At 39.2% G+C, this 22638-nt stretch overlaps 1 protein-coding gene across 1 annotated transcript; it reads right to left on the reverse strand.

Annotated features, from left to right (window-relative positions):
* Positions 1 to 6999: 6999 nt before the first annotated feature.
* On the reverse strand, positions 7000 to 7947 carry LOC103758854 (probable G-protein coupled receptor 141). The gene has a single exon (XM_018075282.1). The coding sequence runs from the start codon at positions 7942 to 7944 to the stop codon at positions 7000 to 7002; it is 945 nt and encodes a 314-aa protein (XP_017930771.1). The 5' UTR covers positions 7945 to 7947.
* Positions 7948 to 22638: the final 14691 nt, after the last annotated feature.

A 22638-nucleotide genomic window follows, 5' to 3' on the forward strand; every position in this document is an offset into this window, starting at 1 on the left:
TATAACATATATATCCTCGATGCACACACAAGGGAGAATTTTCTTACATTTGCCTTCTGTTAATCAGTTTCTCAGAGTCTCCATAAATAGAATTTTATATCTGAAATGAGGGAAATAACAAGCAGTTTATTAGAAATAATTCTGTGTATGTAAATGGGCAAAGTAGTGATATACACACTTAGACTTAAAAAACCCAGAAAGAGTAGGTTCTCCATGCTTACTTTCTAAGTAAGTAGTATTCAGACATGAGATTCTGTTTTGTCTTCTTTATTCCAGCAATAGTTGCATAATAGTCTCTCTTTTGGATCATATACTTGGAGTGTTTCTTATTTTTTTTGTACAGTTCTTCTCTAAATTCTCTAAAGTTCTTCTCTTTAAGTTGAAAGTCCTGACACATCTTCAGGAATGATTACTTAGCAAGTAGAGAAATTTGATTCAGCTGCCTCTGTTTAGGTACAACTGCTCTTGTACCAATTTCTGACATATACTACAGTCATATTTTGAAATCAGTCATTTTGTAAAATGACTAAAATCTTCAAACATTTCTCGAAAAGACTTCCAATTATTTTGCAAAATGACAGAAAATGATAGGCAAGTATTTTGCAAAATATCTAATATCTAGCTTTTTGAACTTGTTGGTTTAAAAGATAACAGAAAGAGCTTGGGGTTTTTTATTTTTATTTCCCAAATTGTTCAACATTCCACAGGATATTACAGAGCACTCTATATACTATATTTGCTAAAATAAGGACTGTTGTGATGTGAAGTTTACTTTGTAAAATTTGCAGCTGTTTCTCATTTTTTGTTCCATTGGATTGACATTTGAAACATGTGACCTTCCCCACTAGAACGATAGTGGCAATAGGTGACATTTTGTGAAATGCAAGTAAAGGATGCAGTCCAGTACTGTAATAAAATGCCCACTATTTTCTGAAATACCTAAATGCAGTCATTTCATGCGGCTGAAACTGTCATTTCATGAAGGAACTGCAAGTTACTAATCTTCTATTTTTTTTTATTAGCCATTTTCACAGATTAATTGTAATATATATATATTGTCTGCTGGTTTGGTTTGAAATTCTGAAGGCCAGTTTACTGCAGAGATAGTTTTATTCTTGCAAGATGAATTTAGCTTACAAACTGTTTTTCACAACATGAAACTTTGTGATGTTATTTCTAGAGTATGAACACATTTCATGTCTTGACCAGATTCTCATTCAGGTGCTTCTTCTGTAGTAGAGGACGGGAACTGCAGTTTATCTCCATATACAAGGAATTTGTACAAATTTATGTTTTTCTGCATGCAGCTTCCCGACTGATGAGACTTTCCTCTCCAAGGTTATGATTCAATGTTGTCCTCCACATAATTTCCCATTCATGTAGATACAGTCTGCTCTTTCTTATTTTCTCTCATGCTTTTGTAGTCACCTGACTAGTGAAGTCTCTGTGAGGTCTCACATCTGCTGAGGAAATGCACTGGGAAGACAAAGCCCTATGGGCAATTCCTACACATCTTTGTTAGAGATTATGGTGCCATCACTCCACTAGTGTATGCCTCCCCTCTCAGTCATTGGCAGGTTACTGTGTTTCTCTGTGCTGCAGACCTCTAAAACAGAGGAGAGACTGTGAGCTCTTTTCCATTAGTCTCCTTCCCTTAGCATGCATGCGCTGTCGAGCACAAATCAGTCTTGCTTCCCACAGGTTCAGATGAAGCATTTGAGGATGCTATTAAATTTCTGTGCTGTGTTCTTGCCTCTACTGTTGACATTGGGCATGTGTCCTTTCCTGACCATGACCCTGCTATGGATGAGTTTCCCTGTGGATTTGATAACTGAGTTCCCAGTTGGTTGTCTGTTACCCTTCCCAGCAATAGTTCTGGTACCATTTCCATTAGCAAGACTCGAGTCCGGTGGGCCTACTTGTCTAAAGTTCAACAAAGTCTAATGCAGGGTCCTGTACCCGGGGAAAAACAACCCCATGCACCAGCATAGGCTGAGGGCTGACCTGACACAAAACAGCTCTGTGGAGAAGGAGCTAGGTGTCCTGGTGGACAACAAACTGTCCATGAGCCAGCAGTGTGCCCCTGTGGCCAAGAAGACCAGTGGTATCCTGGGGTGCATTAGGAAGAGCACTGCCAGCAGGTCAAGAGAGGTGATCTTGCCCCTCTACTCAGCCCTAGTGAGGCCACATCTGGAGTGTTGTGTCGAGTTCCAAGCTCCCCAGCACAAGAGAGACATGGAGCTCCTGGAGTGGAGGAGCCCTCCAGCAAAGGGCTACGAAGATGAGCATCTTTACTCCTCTGCTGGAGCATCTCAACATCTCTCATGAAAAAGGCTGAGAGAGTTGCCTGTTCAACCCCAAGAAGAGACAACTGAGTGGGGCCCTCATCACCATTTCTAAGTATCTGAAGGCAGAGTGTCAAGAGGATGGAACCAGGCTCTTTTTCGTGGTGCCAAGCAATAGACAAGAGGTATCAGGAAGAAACTGATGCCCAGGAAGTTTCACCTGAATATGAGCAAGAACTTTATTGTGTGGATGACCGAGCACTGGAACAGATTGCCCAGAGAGGTTGTGGAGTCTCTGTCACTGGAGATATTCAAGAATCTTCTGGACACAGTCTTGTGCAATGTGCTCTAGGATGACCGTGGTCCCTTTCAAACTTACCCATTCTGTGATTCTATGATTCTGAGCCCCAGTTGTACATGGGTGGCACACAATTCATTGAGGGCACAGCTACCAGGGCTGACAAGCAAAACCAGCCAGACAGTCCCAAACTGGAAGCATTTCTGGGAGTGAGGGAAGTTACTGGTTAGGGGTGAAAGCAGCCAGCTGACCTGTCTGCTTCCTCACCAGAAAAAAGAGGTACACATTACTTACAGCTAGCCTTCAGGGAATGGACACTGTATAATACCTTTATTGGTTTTTCTCCATCCAGCAAAAATCTGGTTTAGTAGGTAGCTGTTTGCAAGTGGGGAAAATTACCTCACTGAACACCAGAAAGTTTAGTTTGATTTTCTGAAATTTCTCTCTAGGAAGTCCAGCTGGTGTTTTATTAATGACCCCTTGACTTTTGAAACCAGCCCTTGCTTGCAATCAAGTCCTAGCCATAGAGTTTACTTATAGGGAAAATGCACACAAAGTCCCATTTCTATGAAAACCACAGAAATGAATGACTTTATGGTTCACAAATGTCCAATCCTACAACTCTGTTCAGGAGGTTTCTGTTCAGGAACTACTGCCTCTGCTGCCTTCAGGAGTTGTCATGCCCATCTCTGCATTCCTGAAGAAAGCATCAAGTGCCTGAAACCTCGGAAATCCATTTCTTGACCTGTAGCTGTGGAGGTCCTTTCTTCCTCAGCCAGTACCCTTAGTCTAAGGCACCCTGGTTCTTGGTAATACATGGAAATGGAAATGTCACATGACATAGACCTGTGGAAAACTGTGTGGAAAGAAAAGATCTGATAAATACCTCAAATCAGCATTGCTGCAAAAAGAGGTCTTGCTGTATTTAACCTTGCCTTGAATTGATTTTCCATTACTCCCTGGTGAGCTAGAGAGGGAACTGATGCAGCTGAAAGACATTCATCAGACAAATACCAGCCCTATGGAAACAGTAATGCAAGGGTGCGAATAATGAGTGTCTGAGGGCAAGTTTTCTCCTACCACTGAGACTGACACTTTTTGGCAAGTCTAAGGATTCAATAAGCAGTGTAAGATGAAGACCGGAGGCGCAGTCCATATAACCTTGCTACTGTGTGGCATAAACATGCTAATATTCTGCTCTACTATCCTCATCCCCTGTCACATTCTTCAGGTTCTATCCCCTCTATGTCCTTCTGTAATACGGGTTTTGTGTTATAATGTGGTTGTTTTCCAGCCCAGAACTATTCTCCGTGACCCAGTCAGAAAAATCAGGGTCTCCTTCAAGGCTGAGGTGCCTCTGACCGAGTAGGTGATGGCAATGGAAATTCCCCTTCCTCTATAGATTGTCTCCCACATCTCAACAGTTTCCCATCACTGCCTCTGCCATCCCTGGTCACAAGAGCCATTTGGCTATGTTTTGGGTGCTGCTCTGGCTTTGACTACACTTTCATTTTCAGGATTTATTCAGACTCTTCTCCTCTGTGGCATTGCATGGCGGCACCTCCACCTCTCTTCAGACATCCCAGGGAAAGCATTCAAGGATGATGCCTGGGAGGGTGGGAGAGATCAAGAAACTGGTGAAAGGCAAAGCAGGGGGAGGCTGGAGGGAGCAGTAACTTGTTCTCCTTTCAAGTCCTGTCAGCACTCTTGCTGGAAGTATCACCTTTGTCACCATCTGGCAGGTCAATTCCTGCCAGAGTTAACAGAGATTTCAGTCTCTCAGGGTGGACGCAGGCTTTCTCTGCCAGACACTTACTGTCATAAAACAAGGCAAGTGGCAGATGTAAAGTTTACATAGACAGTCCCATAAAAGCATGACTTGGTGCTGGATAATATCACCACTTAAATCATGAAATTACAACCACTAATCTGCTCATTATCATGCTGAGTTAGTATTAACATCATTAGCATCAATTTTTATTTGGGGGGAAAAAAAGACACTAGTATTTTTTGTGATGTTATGGTGCAGACCATTGATAATGTGTGCATTTTTAGAAGAATTAAGCAACTTTTGATTTTACCACATAGATAAACAAGATTAGTTGGGCTGCATGGTCAGGAGCTACTGTTTGTAAATATATGTTTCAATTTTTGAAAGTCTTTTGAAATTCAGATACAAAATATTTTCAGTTTACATGTATTTTTGCAGGAAAGACTTGCTTTATTTTTTCAGCACATAGTCATTTTGTTTGTTAACAACTTTATTATGATAGAAGGGTTATAATACATTGTTACAAAGCTATGCAGTGCTTACAGAACACATGCAAGGCATTTTCTTTAACCAATCATGTTGCTATAGGAAGAAACAAAAATGTTGTGCCATGTTCCATCCTCTCTCGCCTCAAGGAGAAAATGATGTGTTTGTGTAGCCTTAAAATATACCTAGATATGAGCAGTTTATTGTTTTCTTAATGACGCACCATTAACTAGTAGTGAACTACTCATTGAACTTGTCTCCTTCCATGTTGTGAAAGTCCCTTGTATTTCCCAGACTACCATTGAATCTCGCTGGTAGTTGACTTCCTCTTTGCCATGATCCTTTGGGAGCAAATGCTGTCTCAGACAGATTTTTCCCAGATCCACACACACTGCAATTTCTTTCTTAGCAGATGTTGTGATCCAGGCTGTTTGCTGAGGGTGAGCCATGCGAGAAGCCCGACATCTCAGCTGTGGTATGAACTTCAGTGATTTCCAACTTTTGATGTTGTATAGCATGACTCATACTCTGACCTGAAAATACCTTTTTATGATCAAACATCCTGAGAGATATAAAGGAGAAGGAAGACAGGGAAGAAAGACTATAGAAGAGATGGGATACTATAAAGTAACCATTTTGGTGGGACCAAAACCAATGAGCATAGCTGTGATATCGCACGGGTACAGCAAGATCAACCAATTGTTGTTTGATTGCTGTCTCGTGTGCAAGAGATGTTGAAGGTGAAGCAGAAAGGAATGGAAAAATTCACAAGTATGAAAAGGTGGACTTCAACAGCATCATAAGGAGAGACTGTCACTGGAAATTTATCAGCTGATAACCTCTAATTCAACAAATGATTAAGTTAATATCCCACTGACTCTAGATGAAAAAATGTGGACTTATGCAGAACGGCAAGAAAAAAAAAAGAAAGATATATTAGCAATTGATGCCTTGGATTATACAAGTCAGGGATTAATATTCTTTTTTGGGGATAGGTGGAAAGCAGCTGAGCTATGAAAGCCTGAATGTCTTTCACAGAATTATTTTGCTGAATTTTTTGTCTTTTCTAGTAGAATTCAATTCTGTCTTCAGAGACAGCAGCTGACTATGCCTCACTGAGATATAACAAGCTTTTTAGCCACACTAGTTCTATTAGCTTTTGCCGTTCCTCCAATCCAAGCAATAACATTTTCATTCCTTCTCCCAGTAGAGTACAAAATTTATAGAGTTGATTTCAAGCTAAAGATACTGTGAGTAATTAGTTATCAACTTCAGAATTGCACAAAATCAACATAAGATTTTAAAAAAAACATTGTTACCTTGGATACCTAAAATATTTGACATTTTAAGACAAAACAACTGTGTCTGAATGATCTAAATAAAATGATCCTCACTGTAAAATATTTTTTAAAATTGAATAATTCTGTAAAGAATAATACATAATAATAAGGCTTTTGTTTGAACTTGCACTGTTCGTTTCAGCAGCAATATGTAATTTTTGTTAGACAACAAAACTCTTTTCTGCTACAGAGATACCATCTCCAAAAGATGATTTTGAAAAAAGTATTTTAAGAAATAACTATTTATTGCTGGTTTGGTTTTAAATAGTTTGTTTAATTGTTAATTCACTTACAAAGTTCTGTTTGTCTTTACAGCGAAGGAACAGACCTGCTCAGGAGGAACTATAGTTTCCTGATATTTTATGAGAGCTTGTGGAGAATACATATGAGATGAGTGGTAAAATTTTATAGGTCTTTGAGTTTCAAAAATCTGTACATTAGTCTGTAAAAACCTGCTTTTCTATTTGTGTTTCTGCACTGCAAATTCTCAGATCTTCTCCTAGTGCCTTTGACTTCACAAACCTTAATGTAGAAATAAAAAAAAAAAAAGACAGAAGAGCTCAGGATCTTTCTTCACTCTTCTCCAGATCCATTCGCAACTCACTGTGTAGCCCCATGAGGAAATCCCTGAGGTCACCTTCCAGTGCCAGCTGAGACACCGGAGGCAGTTTGGCACATTACTGCAGGGAGCCGGTGTGCAGAGCCCCCTGTGAGTGTGTTGCACTGTTTCCAGGGCCCACTCTGACTTACTGTTTGTCATGCCTGTCCATCACCATCCTTTCCCAGGTCCAAGTCCACACATGCCGCAGGAGGCTGACACTAGCAGCAACGCAACCTGCTGCTGAGCATCCCTACCTTTTGCTTGAATAAGCGGCTTCCACTCAGCACAAATGACAGCAGGTCCAGACAGCTCAGGGCAGTCAGGCTCAAAAAAACCTCATTGTAGCTTTCTAACTGGCCAAAATCCCTAATATGTTGTACGTAGTAGGCCCTAAAGAGGTGATAGGGAAGGAAGCAAATTATGATGACCCAGATGAAAATCAAGTTTTTCACCTGGGCCCAGAACTCTTGGTGTGACCAGAAAGAGGTGGAAAGTTTCCTTGCCACTTTTACCAGGATAAAAATCTGCAGGCCCAAGAGGACACAGGAAATGCAGGCAACAGCTACAATTAGGATGTAGTTTAGGGCTTTCACGCTCTCCCGTTGTAGTTCTTTGTGGAACTTGAAGCATGTTGTATCATTGTATGAGCCTGAGTGTCCATACCGGAAGTGAAAAACAGGCACCACAAAGATGATGACAACGACCCACACGGCAGCACTTGCCGCAACCGCATGCAGCTTCCTATAAAACTCTACTTTGTCCTTCCATTGAAAGAAGATCAGCCACCGGATGACCAGAGTGATCACATAAAATAGGAAGGTCAGGTACATGTGGATGTGCACCATTGCACTCACCATTTTGCAAAATGGCATCTTGAATACCCACTTCTTGTTGACATAATAGTGGATGCGGAAGGGCATCGTGAAGAGGAGGAGACTATGCACAACAACCAGGTTAATGATGGCAGTAGTGGTCACAGACAGAGTGTTCATACTGAACAGCACAAATGACATTGTGATGGACCCAATTCCACCTCCAACAAAGGCAACTGAGTAGACAGTAATCAGTATGGTACTCATGGTGCTGGTGTGAATGAAGGCTGAGGAGGAGTCACTGCTGTTCCCAGTCTCTTCAGTCATGTTCCTGAAATCTTCCTTGTACATATTCTAGAAATTAAAGAATACAGAAAGACTAAGATAAAGTAGGAATGAGAGGGCTTATCTAAAAAGCTAGTAGCACTTTCCACCTGGCTCTTGCCCAAGGACTAATCGTGAAATCTCACAGATGGCACCAGCACTGTAACAGTACAGTAGCTGTAACCAGTAGTTTTATCCAAACATCCTTCAGCCTAGAGGAAAACGGAAGAGAAGGTTGGGCAGAGAAACTGCTCAGTCCTCAAGACATTGCTAGCCATACCCTTAAAAACAACCATGAGTCAATAATATGTGGGAAGAAAAGATCCTTAGAGAAATTACATGATTGTGGTAGGTTAGTGCTGTTGTTAGTTCTCCTCTATTCTGAGCATCTGCATGCTTTTACAGTGAAGATCAGAGATCTTGTTTGAATTCTGCTACTCATTCATCAATTTGTTTATTTGCAACACAAATCTGTCCTTCACAGAGCCAGATAACAACCATATGTTGCTCAGTCAAAGGTACAAATTTTGTTTGTTACCAAGAGCTAGGTTTTGCACACACTCCTTCTTTGTGGACAGTTTATCTGAGCAAGGGATTAAACACCACGGATACCCAGACTCCATGAAGATCCTGCCCAGATCCTGCCAGACCAAGTAGCGTGGGCAGTGCTGTCCTGGTGCTCAGGGCCATTCCACATCTTACATTTAGTTACCTGGTGTTATGAAATGGGCTGCTGGAAAACATTGGGAAAGGACACCCCAGGTAAGTGTAAATCAGCCTGCCTGGCCTGTGCAGAAGCTAGATACAAGTTAATAGAAAATTTAATAAGTATGCTACATGTTTTTAATATATTACTCTTTCAAAGAGAGATTACATATCACTCTTATAATTCTAAATGCAGCTTCTCGTAGGATTTTTAAGTACTACAAGATCATATGGGGGGGTGAAAAGTTCAGGTAGGGTGTTATCCTGAAGCATATTTGCATGTATGTAGATGTCCAGAGGATGTCCACACTACAGTCACAGAAAAGAAGCAGGGAAAACTGAACGGTGCTGGGCTCTGTACTATCCCAGTTATAGTGCTACTGATACCTGAACTGTAATTTAAAACTGACTCTGGTATGTCATCCATTTCACCAGTGAATCCCACAACACAAGAGGGGGTCTTCTCCCAACTGAGTTTTTGTGATATTTCATTTAATACCTCAATGTTTTAGCTTCAGAAAGTAGTTCCTCAATCTTTTCGTAAGAGTGGTGTTTCAGTTTACTTTCTTTTTTTTTTTTTTTAGGCAGCACATAATGCCAAATTTGGAAGAGGACAAAAGTTTTTAGTCCTCTGTTTTTATGGAAAAGACAAGATGCCTATACAGTTTCATAAACTGGTTTTTCTCATAGTGGGGAATGAATATCTGTCATGCACCTCAGATTTTTTTGTTGTTTCTTGGCAATATTCCTAATCCTCACACTTACAGTAATCAAGATCTGTTCAGACTTTGAAAAGTTGGTTATTCTCTAGCTATCCCAATGCATCTAAGACTCCAGATACTTTATTATAACCAATATAAATATAACAGCCATATCTCAAATTGATATGCTGCTTGTTGGCATTACTGACATTTTCTGTTTGATCCTGATTTCAGAGTTACATGGACAACTAATTCCAGTGCATTAGGAGAAGTATAATGGGTTGAAAGGAAAGAACTTTTTCTCAAAGTCAAGGTAGATTGGCACACTGCAGCTCTTGCATCAGAAATGGTGCAAGTTCCTTCCAGTTCTGTTCTCATTTCTGAGACATTGCGTTTCAACCTCACAATCATGCAAGTCAGGAGGGATTAGCAATAGCTCTTCATCTGTTTCTCCAAGTTGTTAGGCTTTAATTTGAAAAGATGTCTCTAAAAAGTGACATTATCACACTGTTATGAGTTAAAATGCATATTAAAAGTTAAGTTTTAAAAGCACCACAGCCCTAAAGGCAATATGCTGGAAATGTGGATTAGTGTGAGCAGCCCCAGAAGCAGGCTGCACTTGGAGAGGAAGAACCCCTAATGGTCACTCTTCAGAGCCCGACGGTGAAACCTGAACTGAAGGCAGTAAGAACAGGTAAGCAGAAGTCAGATAACTGATATCTTCATCAGATGTTCTGATTAAGGGAACAGCAAGAGACCTACTTCTCTCTGCAAATAAGAAACTGAAACACTGAAATGAAGGTTTCTGCAGAATTTTGTGGTCATCGTTAAATCTCCACGCTGTAACATTGTGCAGGAAATGTAATTTTAATTAATCTTCAAAAAAAAAGGCTGCTGGCAGCTATGATAAAAGATTATCAGCTCCTCAAGACTGCAGGCATCCCACTGAAATATCATTGTGTGATGAATAGAGAGTATAGCATGACACAGGGTATGCTTCACAGAGGAAATGCTGCTTTCTGGTGAAATGAGGTTTCCTATTGTAATGACATTCACAAAGCTATAGCCTACTGAACAGCCATGTGGCAATGGTGGGCACCACTTCAATTTGAGTGCCATAGCAGTAGCTGGTGCTAAAGGCTTGAGGACAATTGCAAAAATATCTCTGTTTTAGTCTGACAAAGGAGGTAGGTTACCAGGAGACCAGAGACTGGGTTCTTTCAAAAATATGGTCAGAATAAAGATTCTTGTGCATTCAAGATTTGACAGTTGTTGGTGTGGATAAGGTCACCACACTCACTTCTTGTAACTGTCTGTGCAGCACAGTCTGCAAGACTAACCTGGACTGCTTTCTTCAGGTCAGAACAAGTCATAATGCTCAATCCCTGGCAGTGTTCAAGGACAGGCTGCATGGGACTTTGAACAACCTGGTCGAGTGAAAGGTGCCCCTTCCCATAGCAGAACAGTTGGAACTAAATGATCTTTAAGGTCTCTTTCATCCCAAACCATTGTGTGACTCTATGATTTATGAAAACAATTTGATCTCTGTCAAAATCTTCCAAGTAAAAAATATTCATTCCAACGTTCAGGAATTTGTTTCTCTTGTCTTACTGTTATTTATACTACTATTTAAAAAAAAAAAAAAAAAAAAAAAAGAAAGAAAGAAAGAGAAAAAAAGATTACCATCTTTCTGACAGAATTTGTACAACTTCAGCTTCCAGGCATTTTGTGTGCTTCTGATTCTCTCTTCAGATTTAAAAACCTTTTGTCAAATTTTTACTTCCCCTATAGATACCTGGAGATAAATAGAGATAAGGGACAGAAGATATTTATCATCTCTTGATTTCAGTCATACCTGTGGCTCATCACTGCACTGCCATTATGTTCTTATTTGGTTCTTAGATGAATGACTTTGCAATGGTAAAATGCATGTTGCTTGTTTGCTTCTGACTTAGCAATCCAGATCACCCTGTCACTGGTTTGCTCCATTCATTGCACATCATTTTCCCAACCTGATCCATGAGTCACCATTATATTACATCAACATTATATCAACTTGCTGAAAAAAAAAACCATTTGTCAGAAATGATGACACTTACAATCTCTGCCAAAGCTCTAATCTGTATAACAAGTGTTTGCAAAATTTATCCCCCCATACACGTCTGCTGAGAGACTGGCAGGCTTCACACAGATTTTCATGTGTTCTGACAATTGGGTTCTGCAGAAGAAGCGTTTGAAGCCTGCATGCACCCAACTGAGAAGTTTCATTTGAATTTGGAGGGGAAAAAAGTTCAATTCAAATGAAAGATTTCTATTTTTGACAGACTTAATAAATTTGAAACATGAATGTTTCTCAGAACTGACATTTCTGCACTGAACTAGACTAGCCTGAAGAAAGTGCAAAATACAAATATTTTTTAACGAAAGTCTGTTTAAAATCTGCATTTGTTTCACAGATATCCTCATTTAGTCTCAGAGATGCTTTCTGTTGAAGGCATTATAATTGCATTTCAATTTGCTCTAATTCCATGCTGTGTTGTGGTAATGCAGGCTATGCCACTAGAATAATTGCAGAATTCCTTTCATTTCAGAATAATGACACACACCTGAAGTTTGAAGTATTGAATCTGCTTAGTGGAAAACACTAAAAATACAAAAGATATGAAATATCAAGTGCATGTTTACATTTAGACGTTGACTTTTTGCGAACAACTTCTAGTGATTCCTCTAACTCATTCTGTCCCTCATTGACTGATATCTTGCAGGCTGTGTTAACATTATACTGATACTTTGTAGTTTAAATTCAGTCTATTGAAGAGCAAAGGGGATGGAAAAACATGTTGGATTAGTAATCTTTCATTGGAGATTTTCACTATTTTTACACAAAAAATTAGAAACCATGAAGTCTTCCTAAAAATCATCATTTACCTTCCTAGCTGTATCTTATCAGAGATGACAAACCCTTCTGGTCTTTAGAGAGACTGGGTGATATCAAACACACACAAAAATATGGGTGAAAACAAAATGCACTGCATGAAGAAAACAAAATTTTAGAAGGCAGTGTAGAACTACAAGGTAGCAAAATAAAACAAAATGAAGCAATGTTTTTCTGTACTAGGAAATTACAAAACACAAAGAGAAAACAGTTGTGCAGAAAAGCTTTAAAATGTGTTCAAAATAAAGTAAATAGACAATTGAATACTTTTTTCCCCTTAAGTCGCAAACATTCTTTTAAAAGCTTTGCAAACCAAGGCTTTTGTTCACTCTGCGTATACTTACAGATTAGAGTTTCTCTCCACTCTTCAAGTGTTGTTTACTTAGATCTTCATTTTATGTAAGCTCTAAGAACAAAAAGCAAAAGAACTGATATTTGAAAGAGTCATTGCCTTACTTCCTTCTTTGAGCCTGTGACAAAACATTAACCTTGAGGCTCAACAGTGTGAGGGCAGGGCTGCCCATGAGTACACATCCTTGAGAAGATTTTTAGTTGCATCACCAGACCCTTTAACTTGCAGCTACTTCTTAGCCATAAGAGATCTTCAAAGCCTCCCATTTCTGAACAGTCACATTCTACTTCCAGCTAAAATGATAAAGCATACACACAGATGTGAGCCCCACAAGTTACAAAGATACTTGTTTGGAAAAACTATTCCCCAGAGTCCAGGGGACGATTTGAAAGACTGTTTTGAGAAAACAGGGTAGGACAAGAGCAAAATATGATCTAGGTTGTAACTGACTAAGTGTGGGTTTGGATGTGGTTAGAGACACCAAAGTGTAAAATAAAGCTCATCCTGCAGCCCAGCACCATGTCTCAGTCCTGCTTTCTACCAAGATTTTAGCTCAGTATCTGGATCTCATTGCCTGGTGCCATCATTATACCTGTACAGTGCTAAGCAAAGGAAACTATCCACTTTAGTAAAAAAAGATTAACCGCACCAGTATCAAAGGCTCATCAGTGGTGATGGTTGTTGTGTGTGGTGTGTGTGGTAAAAGATGTCTTACTGCAAGACTGAGTCTCTGTGAGGAGTCTGTGCAAGGTGAGTTTTGCCCTCCTGAAGGCTTAATGCATTTCTGTCAGAACGCACCACTATATTTGAGTATAATTGTTTTGAAAGCAATAGTGTTGACAGACAACCTTTACATATATTCTTACACAAGAACATTTTAACTGACTGCATCCTGTTGCTTCACATCTGGTTAAAAAAACACAAGGGAAGTACTGTTCTGTGGTACTTCACAACAGACTGGTGTGTGATGGAGATTGTCTTTTTGCATTTTGCAATTTTAACAGTGGCTGACAGTTAAAAAACTGTTCAGATAATATTAGAAAGTGATCATAATAATAATGCTTAGCTCTTACCAAGTACCCTTCTGCAGCTAATCTCAAAGTTCTGCTAAAAGGCATTACATACTACTCTCCCTGTTCTAAAGCTAAAAAGCTGGAAACTCTGTGGCAAATGCAGATCTATAGCTGAGATATCCTTAAATGAAGACCTATGCCTTCTCAAGTTAGTCATGTTGTCTTGGCTTCTTCTAGATCTTGTTCTAGAATGAATACATCCCAACTATTAGTGGAAAGAAAGCTAAGGTATCTTAAAGACCTTCAGGTAGTATCTGTATGTGGGTTTTTAAGTTATGGAATATTTTTGATACATATAAGAAGTTAATATATCAGTAAATATAAATTAAAACACAAATTAATATGTCTAATATTGATATTTATTGTTTATATAATAAAATATAATAATTACTTAACATAGAAGTTATATAATTTTGTTGATAAATAACAATGTTGTTTTTCCAAGCAGTCATCATAAATGGAGTTTTCCAGATTGACTTCTTTCTATGTGTTTGCAATTGGCAAATCTTCAATCCTTTAATCCATGATTAAACCAGAGTATGGTCTGGGACAGGCACCTCATTATTGTTGTTGGTCTTTATTTTTGTAGTTAGTGCAAGTTCTAGATAGGTTTAGAATGCTTAATATACATGATTGCAATTCATTTTCCCTGTTAAATTGATGGAATTTTGCAACGGCGTGTATAATGGATTCCAGAGTGGTATATTTAGATTTTCAACAGCAATATACTGAGCTGGTGAAAGAATGTGATCATTTTAGAGTATAACCAGTTGCATTTAAACACTGATGCTAGAAATGCATGTATTTTGTAAGTTTTGAGTCATTGCTGATGGTTTTAGCAATACCCTAAAAATCTAAAAGTGTGATAGTGTGTTTTCTCAGTACCATTGTATCATCTGGATTAGACCATCACTGAGTTTGAGTTTGCATTATAGCAACAGTTACATGGACCAAGGTTGTTTAACCCAAGTCTGGGCCAGATTTCAAGGACTACTTGTCCTGAGATCTGATTATCATCGAGGTACCTTTACTCTGGATTATGTGAAAAGTCCTTGAGAAAAGAGAACTGTCTCCTTTATGCTCAGGCATAATACATGATGTTGTGATTTTTCAGCTATTCCAAACTTAGAGTTGTACACAGAATAACCATGGCAACACAGATGTTTTGGTTTTCTACATTTATTGTGCTAGGACTCAAGGACTTGGAGTGTTAATTCATAAGTGGACTGTACAGGGTGGTAGGATGTACGCAGGTGTGGTGGTTGGCTCCCCTGTAAAACTGCTCCTCTCCTTCACTTATGTAGGTGACAGACAGCAAAAAAAAACATCCACCTGAATACCTTAAATTCACTGTGTGTAACCTGACTCTTAGTTAGCTGTGGATAAAGCTTGAGTGTTGGTCTTGAAAACACTGAACTGATGTGGAAAACTGAGAATCCAGGAGAGCATCTTCCACTATATTTTGTGCTCCTTACAAAAAGCCCAAATCTGTTCAGAAGCCCTCCTAGTACCAGCTATGGGCCTGGTCCTAGTATGTAAGAGTGGCTAATCAGTTATTAAGTTGCAATTGTGACAGGTTATTTGCAATTTATTATTAACTAATAGATCAGCTGATAATATGAAGAACTGAAAAGCAGTCTGTAATTAGAGTAACTTTTAGCTGTTATCAACAAAATCATATTTTTTACTCATATTTCTAGCATACCTTACTATTTCAAGCACCTGAATTGAAATATATTAATTATCTACAAAAGGAAAAACATTCAGTGTCAATACCAACCAAAAACATTTTGCAGATAATAGTTTTTTTTTTAATGTCTCTATCTGGGTTCTGAAGCAGTTGTGATTTGTGGTTGTCACCCAGGCAGTGCAAGGTGTCCTATGAATGAAAAATACTGCCTGTGACACATCTGAAAGGACATTTTGGAAAAGTACAGCAAGGAAAATGTGACTTGCAATTCCTTGTTTCACGCACCTTTGCACAGTAGAGTTATAAATTCACATTTCTCTGAAAAGTGAAAATACATCTGGTGACCTCCTCCTAGTTTCTTTTTCTAATTTAGGGGGAAAAACACTTACTTTGTAAGTTACTGTCCCTGGACATTATTACTCAAAATAAATTTGCTGAAAAGTACCTGAGGCGAAATGTTGTGGAGAAGGTCTGTTTCCCCTTCAGTCTATTTCACTACCTTTTCCTCCTGTGGAAATGTCAGAATTGCGCCTCATTCCATGTTGAAGTATAGCATATCAATAAAACCACCTCAAATTTCTATTAAGGTCCTACCAGAATCCAGGTCTTTCAACAGAAAAGTGCTGAAAACAACCCAAAACCTAAATCCACATCAAAATTCTGTGTATTTCTTCTTTGGTCATGTGTGTGGGAGGGATCCCAGACCTCGAAAGCAGCTGTTTTAACACTAATAGCACTAGTAATTTGCCCAGTTGTCCCCATACCTCCTTTTTTTTTTTTTCTGTGGGATCTGCTTTAGCTTCAATGTTTGTCCTTGTGGACAGGAGGAGGAATCAGAACTCAATATAAAAGGTGTCTGTTCAGACTAAATGGACCTTTTTGAGTAGCTGTCTTACTTATACTAACAACTGCACATTTCTAGCAGTATATCACCAACTCGAGTGTTACCTTGTTCTACAGGATTTTACTAGTTTATACCCTTTGCAAGCCAGTAGGTTTTTCAGGGGATATGCCTTTCATTAGGAATCCAGCACAGCAATTCACTCATTATGGAAGCTTTTTCTCACCAGGGTGAAAAAAAATGTAAGGGGAGCTGATTGACAAGGAGATGCATTAAGGATGCTATAAGGATGACATTAGACTGCAGAGAATGAAATTATATATGTGGCACCATGCTGATTCTATATGCATATATGCCTTTCCAAAAAGAAAAAATCCTTTCCTTCACCTTGAAAAGACAGTGCTTATCCTAAAATTTGTTTGAACTCCATACTAGCCTCTCACTAGTTGCCTGCTGAGGTAGGCAGAGTGTTGTAAGAAAGAATGTATTTTATAAAAAGATTACAGTGCAAGTCTATTGCTATTCACTCTCAAAATATTTACTGCAATTCCTAATAATGTTTTATTTTCAGATTGTTTATTTCATTTGCTTTCTGACAGAGGAGGTAATGCAAACTCTGTCATCAGATGCATGGAAAAAATCATTTTACTAATGATCATCTTCATGCTGAATATACTCATACAGATATTTATGAAATTTAGTATGCTAAATAGTGTTGTCTGTGTTAGCAGAGGAACAAACCTCCCTGCATTAATCTAAGAGTGTCTGCCTCAGAGCAGCACAAAAAGGAAAGCTTGATGCCAGTACTGATCAATTGATAATGAAGATGCTTTCCTACCTTAGCATAAGCACAATAAAAAATACATGACTTTGCTACTACAGGTGGGTTAGAGAGGAATTCAGGGTTCCTCCTATCTCTATCAGAAATGAGTTTACTGAAAGGGAATTTTTCCACACTGCATTCATAAAGCACACTGGTTTGCAAGAGCCTTTCCTGATCACATGGCTAAAGACTGCATAATGGAGTGAGGTTCTGTATGCGCACGAGTACTCTGTTACATCGAATTGTTTGGGCTGAAATGGTTCGTTTTGCTATTACATCTGGAGGTTTCTATTCTGAGCAAAAGATAAACTTTTGTGTTAAAGTAAGGTCTTCAGTGCATTTGCCAAAGTGTGAAACCAATTGTGTTTGCAATAAGCTCATTACTAATGAATATTTTAAGACTTTTGCCTATATGAAGTTCAGCTGAAATATTTAAGGATGCAGCTACACACTCCAGCCAGCAGCAACTGTAGAAACACCTATGGTAAATGCTATGTTCTGGGCTGTGGGAAGAATACCTACACCTACCCTTTGTTCCACCATCCTCCTAATGTGTTTTCTCTTAGCTTCTCTCCCCATTTTTTGACACAGGAGTACACAGAAAATCTTGAAATGTGCTGCTTGTGGACATAATGCTGTTTTGCCAGTCCAAATATGCTTATTTGGTTTTGGAGTGTCCTGTGCTGTGGTGTTGTACTGTGTTCCTGTTCTCGATTGGCCTTTTTATAGACCTCTCTATAAGAAATAGAACTGCAAACAATAAATTATCAAATACCATCCCTTTCTAACTTCCTTCTTCTCATTTCATCCAGGTTATTTGATGTTCTGTACATCTTCCTTATCACTTGAAAGCATAGGTGCCCAATATTTTGCATAATTATTCACTACAGCTCTTATGAGCTCTTACAGCTGAAGACAAACTGACGAGACATTCCTGTATGGTATTATGAGCCCTGCATGATGGATGCACAGGTAAAAAAAAGGAAAAAAAGTAAAATCCACATGGAGTCAGTGAAGCATGGTGAAGACCCAAAAAGCACAAATGCAAGTTGGTACAACAGTGAATAGAGTAGGAAATACCCCAAGCAGACATGAGCCCTGGTGCCAAAGCAAAATAGTGGCATGATCTTTAGCTTCTTAGCAGGATTTGTTAGATGGGTTGCAGTAACATGCCTCTGTAGCACCATTGCTTCTGGTTCCCAAGTTAGCACATTAAGCACTAATTTGAATACATCTTCACAGAAAAGATAACCCCAAAATAGCTTTTCTCTTGATAGCAGTGATGCTAAGAATTTTGGGAGAATGCAGTTAATGTGTTTAATTGTGCCACTGAAATGGAAATGAGAAGAATCAATTCACTGAGGAGAGATTTCCATTGTTATCTTTCTTTTGTCTCCACATCATCAAGTCAGGATCATCACTGAAAGTGATTGAATGATTTCTACAGCCCTTATGGTGATAGGTATCACCATTTACTGTTAAGTATCTTTAACACAATCTAAAGTGCAGATAAAGTAATGCCTATATTATATCCAGTCCAGATTTTCCTTATGTCTCTTACTTTGGCTAAAACTCTTTTCCCCTTAATTTCACTTAAGAAGAAAGATTTCACTCTGTTCAGTGAGCTGATAATAAAATAATGAATTCTGTATCAAAAGCTATCTCCACTTAATTTTCAGATTCAGTTACCCCTATCAAATTAGTGGGCATCTGAGCTCGTTCCATTCCCACAGCTAAGATTATCCTCACATGAACTTAATTTCAGCTGTTTAACACAGATCTCTCCTAGGTTAGGAAGAAGTTCATTAGACCGGTGAGAAGTTCCAGCATCATATTTGCTATGTTTTTTTCTGAGGTATTTTTTCCCTGGACTTTTTTGTTTCAGATTCAGAAGCAGCCTGCACAGGTTTTTTTAGGGGTGAAATGGTAGAAGTCATGCAGTCTTTCTGTATGGCACTGGCATTGTGAGCTTGACGTATGTGTGCAATTCAGAAAGCAATGCTCTGTAGAAATATCTAAGCTAGCTTTAAATAGGTAGTTAGTGATAAATCTATGCTAGTGTGCTACTCCCTCTAGTCAAATTTATTCCAGTTTTCCAGGCTTAGAGGCTTCATCATTTCAATTAGCTCCTCCAGAGCTAGTTTTCATACCTCTGCACGATACTGCTGGAAGTCATGTGCACATCGCAGTCTGTATTGAATCTTAAAAACATTCAGGTTGGCAGGGACCTCTGAAGATTTTACAGTCAAACCTCCTGTTGAAAGAAGGAATATAGTCTGAGTTATCCAGGGTCGCATCAAGCTGATTCTTTAATATTTCCAGCAGCGGGGATTCTGCCACTCTGAATTTTTCAGTCAGTGTCTGTCTTGGGCAAGGAAGAGAGAATCTGAACGTGACATCCCAGGTGTGGCCAAACAGGTGGTAAGTGGAGTGGAATAATCACATCCTTGACCGGCTGGCTGTGGTCCTTGACCTGCTGACTTGGCTCTTGCTGATGCAGCCTGTGACAAGGTTTCATTTAACTGCTGGTCTGTGTGAGTGTCTGAGAGCCTCAAGGATGGTGTCTAAAAGCACCAAAATAAAGGCAGACCTGGCAACACTTTGTGAGGGGGGCTTGTGATGCTCAGCATCTGAGCTGATTCTGAAAAATTTACTCATCATGAAAGAGTATCAAAGCCTACGATAAAGCCAGTAGAAGCACAACGGAAAATTCCTTCTTATTTTTGTTTAAAGATTGGTTGTCAAAACCAATAACACTTGTTTTTCTAATTTATATTCTCTTTTAATAAATTAAATTTCAGAAAGAATTAGGAAAGTGTGGATGCTATTGCAAAAGGAGCGCAGGGCCCCTTTCTGCAATGCTGACTCCCAAAATACACTTTTAACTACCTTCTGCTTTTCTTCTATTGATTTCACAAAATCTGACATTCACAACTGCTGTAGTGGCCTAAAAACCCTTAACTCTTGAGTTTCATCCTGTCATATTTCCTCCCAGCTTTGCTTTAAGCTTACCTCTCACCAGGAACTGTTAAGCTTCATTCAGATCTGCAGCCTTCTCACTTGAGTTTAATAATATTTCCCTTCTTCTCCCAAAGGTGAGGGGTAGAATATTCCTTTCTGCATGTGAGTCTCCAGTAATTCTGCTGCATACCTTTGCAGCACTTACCTAACTGCTCTCCAGTAGCATAACAGGAGACTTGCCTCGCTCTGTAAAACTCCTGGACTTCACAGAGTAGTGCTGCTGAGGAACTGCAACTGCAGCACAGCTCTGTCTGCTTCCTGAAGTGTCACCCATTGTTTGTAAACCACAAACAGCTGACAAACGTGATTGGACCAATTGTTATCAAGTCACTTATAAAGTTTATTGATGTGGATGTGTTTGGGGGTGTTATTTATTCTTGTTCTGTTCAATACATGCTAAGTATTTCTAGTTATTGCAAAACGTATCTGCCTACAAGTGGTTATATGTGCAAAAAAGAGGACTAAACAGACTGAAAGTGAATATCACATGTGGGAGTACGTGTTTGTAGTCATGTCTGTGGAGGTATAGTTATAGATGTTTCACTACCGTGGTGCGAAGGCCACTCGGCCTCTCAGCAGCATTTGCACAGTTGCTTAGATAACACCTGAGAGGTGAATATACTGATCTGATGGCCGTCTCAGGACCTTTCCTCACAATACAATGGTAAAATATACAGTGGTAGCAACCCTGAGGCTGGGCAGCCTGCAAGGTTGAAAGCTTTCTGGTACTCCTGAAGTGCTTCTGTCTTGTTATCAAACAGTAGTGTTCGAGAGAGATGCGAGTATCCACTCTGCATGTGCTTTTGTATACTGCAGTCTTTTTAAAAATGAAAAGTATTGCCTCAAACTTTTTACAAACGAAGAGGATAAGGCACATGGAAAGAAGAACGTTGTGGCAGGGATTTGGTATGAGATATTACCATCCTCTTTATAATGCACTGTTGGCTCTATTCTTAATTGTATCCAATTTGTATATCTGCTACCTGAAATCTGTCAGAGCAACACAGGTACATGCAAAGGTGCTACTATTCCTTCACTCCATTTAATTTCAAAATGTAGTTCTCTATCAGTGGAACAACAGAATAGCTGCTAAACTTGGCCATGCAACAAGTAGCAGAGTAGGACAAACTTATATTTGATTTCAAAATCTTGAAGTTACATTCCCAGGAGCTCTAGCATGAATAATAAGTGTTCAGAATAAGAATGTTCTCTTTCTTTTAAATTAAGGGCATATGCTTGGGGACTTCTAAATCTAAAAGCTCATTAAATGTTCTGTCCGATTCCTATGTTAAGATTCTACAAGATAAAAAGCAACAGTTATAGAAAATACAATACTTTTCCTAGCAAGGTCTAATTGCTTTTTTCAGGGTTTACTAAGGAAATTGTTGTTCCAATAACTGGCTGAACTTAGAAAATATTCTTGTAAGATTTTACTGATCTGCAGTAGGCATAGTACTACCTTTCATCAAATAAAAACAGTAATATTTTCCACTATGCCCAAAAGCAAAAATTAAAAACAGTGCTGAATTTGACTCAACTGTGTAATAGCCTACTAGTCCTATATTATATGCTATGAAGGTAGAGCATAAAAGACTTCAGACAATTTCTTCAAAGTTACTTAGCAAGTCTGCTACTGAATCAGAATTAGACTACTTTTCACCTAATGCTGTGTCTCATGCTTTAACATATTGGCTGTATTTTGCCTTTCAGTAACAATACGGAAAGCTTCCAGAACAAAATTTCTGACATTGACCTGTGAAATCCGGTAACCTCACTGTTGACTCAAGCAAAAAGTGGCTGTAAGTTTTTAAGAAGCTTCTCATCCTCAGCACTTGTATGAGACTAACTCTTAGAGAAGCAAAGTTGCACTTTCCCTTGGAACGTAGGTCTATCCATTTTTTTCAAGACTGATCTATTTGCAGAGTCCTAGGATATAGGATATGGACTTCTGGAGATCATCTGCTCTAACCCATCACTCAAAGCAGGGCCAGCTTATGTCACGTTGCTCAGTGCCTGGTCCACTAGTTTGACTATCTAAAAAAATGGAGGTCCCATCATGTACAGGCCCTAGTTCCAATGTCTGACCACACTCATATTGTGAATGTTTTTTTCATAACATCCAACTGGAATTTCCCATGCTGCACCTTAAATCCGTTTCATCTTGTTCCATAGCTATTGACCTCTGAGAACCGTGCATGTCCATATTTTTCTACTACCTCTCATGAGGTAGTTGCAGAGAGTGATAAGATCTGCCTGTGAATTTGGTAATGCAGCCCAGGATGTGGTTGGCCTTCTTTTTTTTTTTTTTTTATTCTCATTAATGACATAGACAAAGGGACCCTCAGCAAATTTGCAGATGACACCAAGCTGAGTGGTGCGGTTAACACACCTGAAGGTTGGTATGCAATCCAGGGGGACCTGGACAAGCTCTAGAAGTGGGCCCACGAGAATCTCTTGAGGATTAAAAAGACCAAGTGCAAGATGCTGCATCTGGGTCTGGGCAACCCCCGGTATCAATTCAGGATGGAGGATGAGCAGATTTAGAGCAGCCCTGCTGAGAAGAACTTGGGAGTGCTGGTG

The sequence above is a fragment of the Manacus vitellinus genome, unplaced genomic scaffold, assembly GCF_001715985.3.
Source record: "Manacus vitellinus isolate BGI_N305 unplaced genomic scaffold, ASM171598v3 scaffold_3_pilon, whole genome shotgun sequence".
Taxonomy (NCBI): domain Eukaryota; kingdom Metazoa; phylum Chordata; class Aves; order Passeriformes; family Pipridae; genus Manacus; species Manacus vitellinus.

Coding starts and splice junctions, on each gene's coding strand:
- LOC103758854 (XM_018075282.1), bottom strand. CDS start 7,944: ATGTACAAGGAAGATTTCAGGAACATGACTGAAGAGACTGGGAACAGC.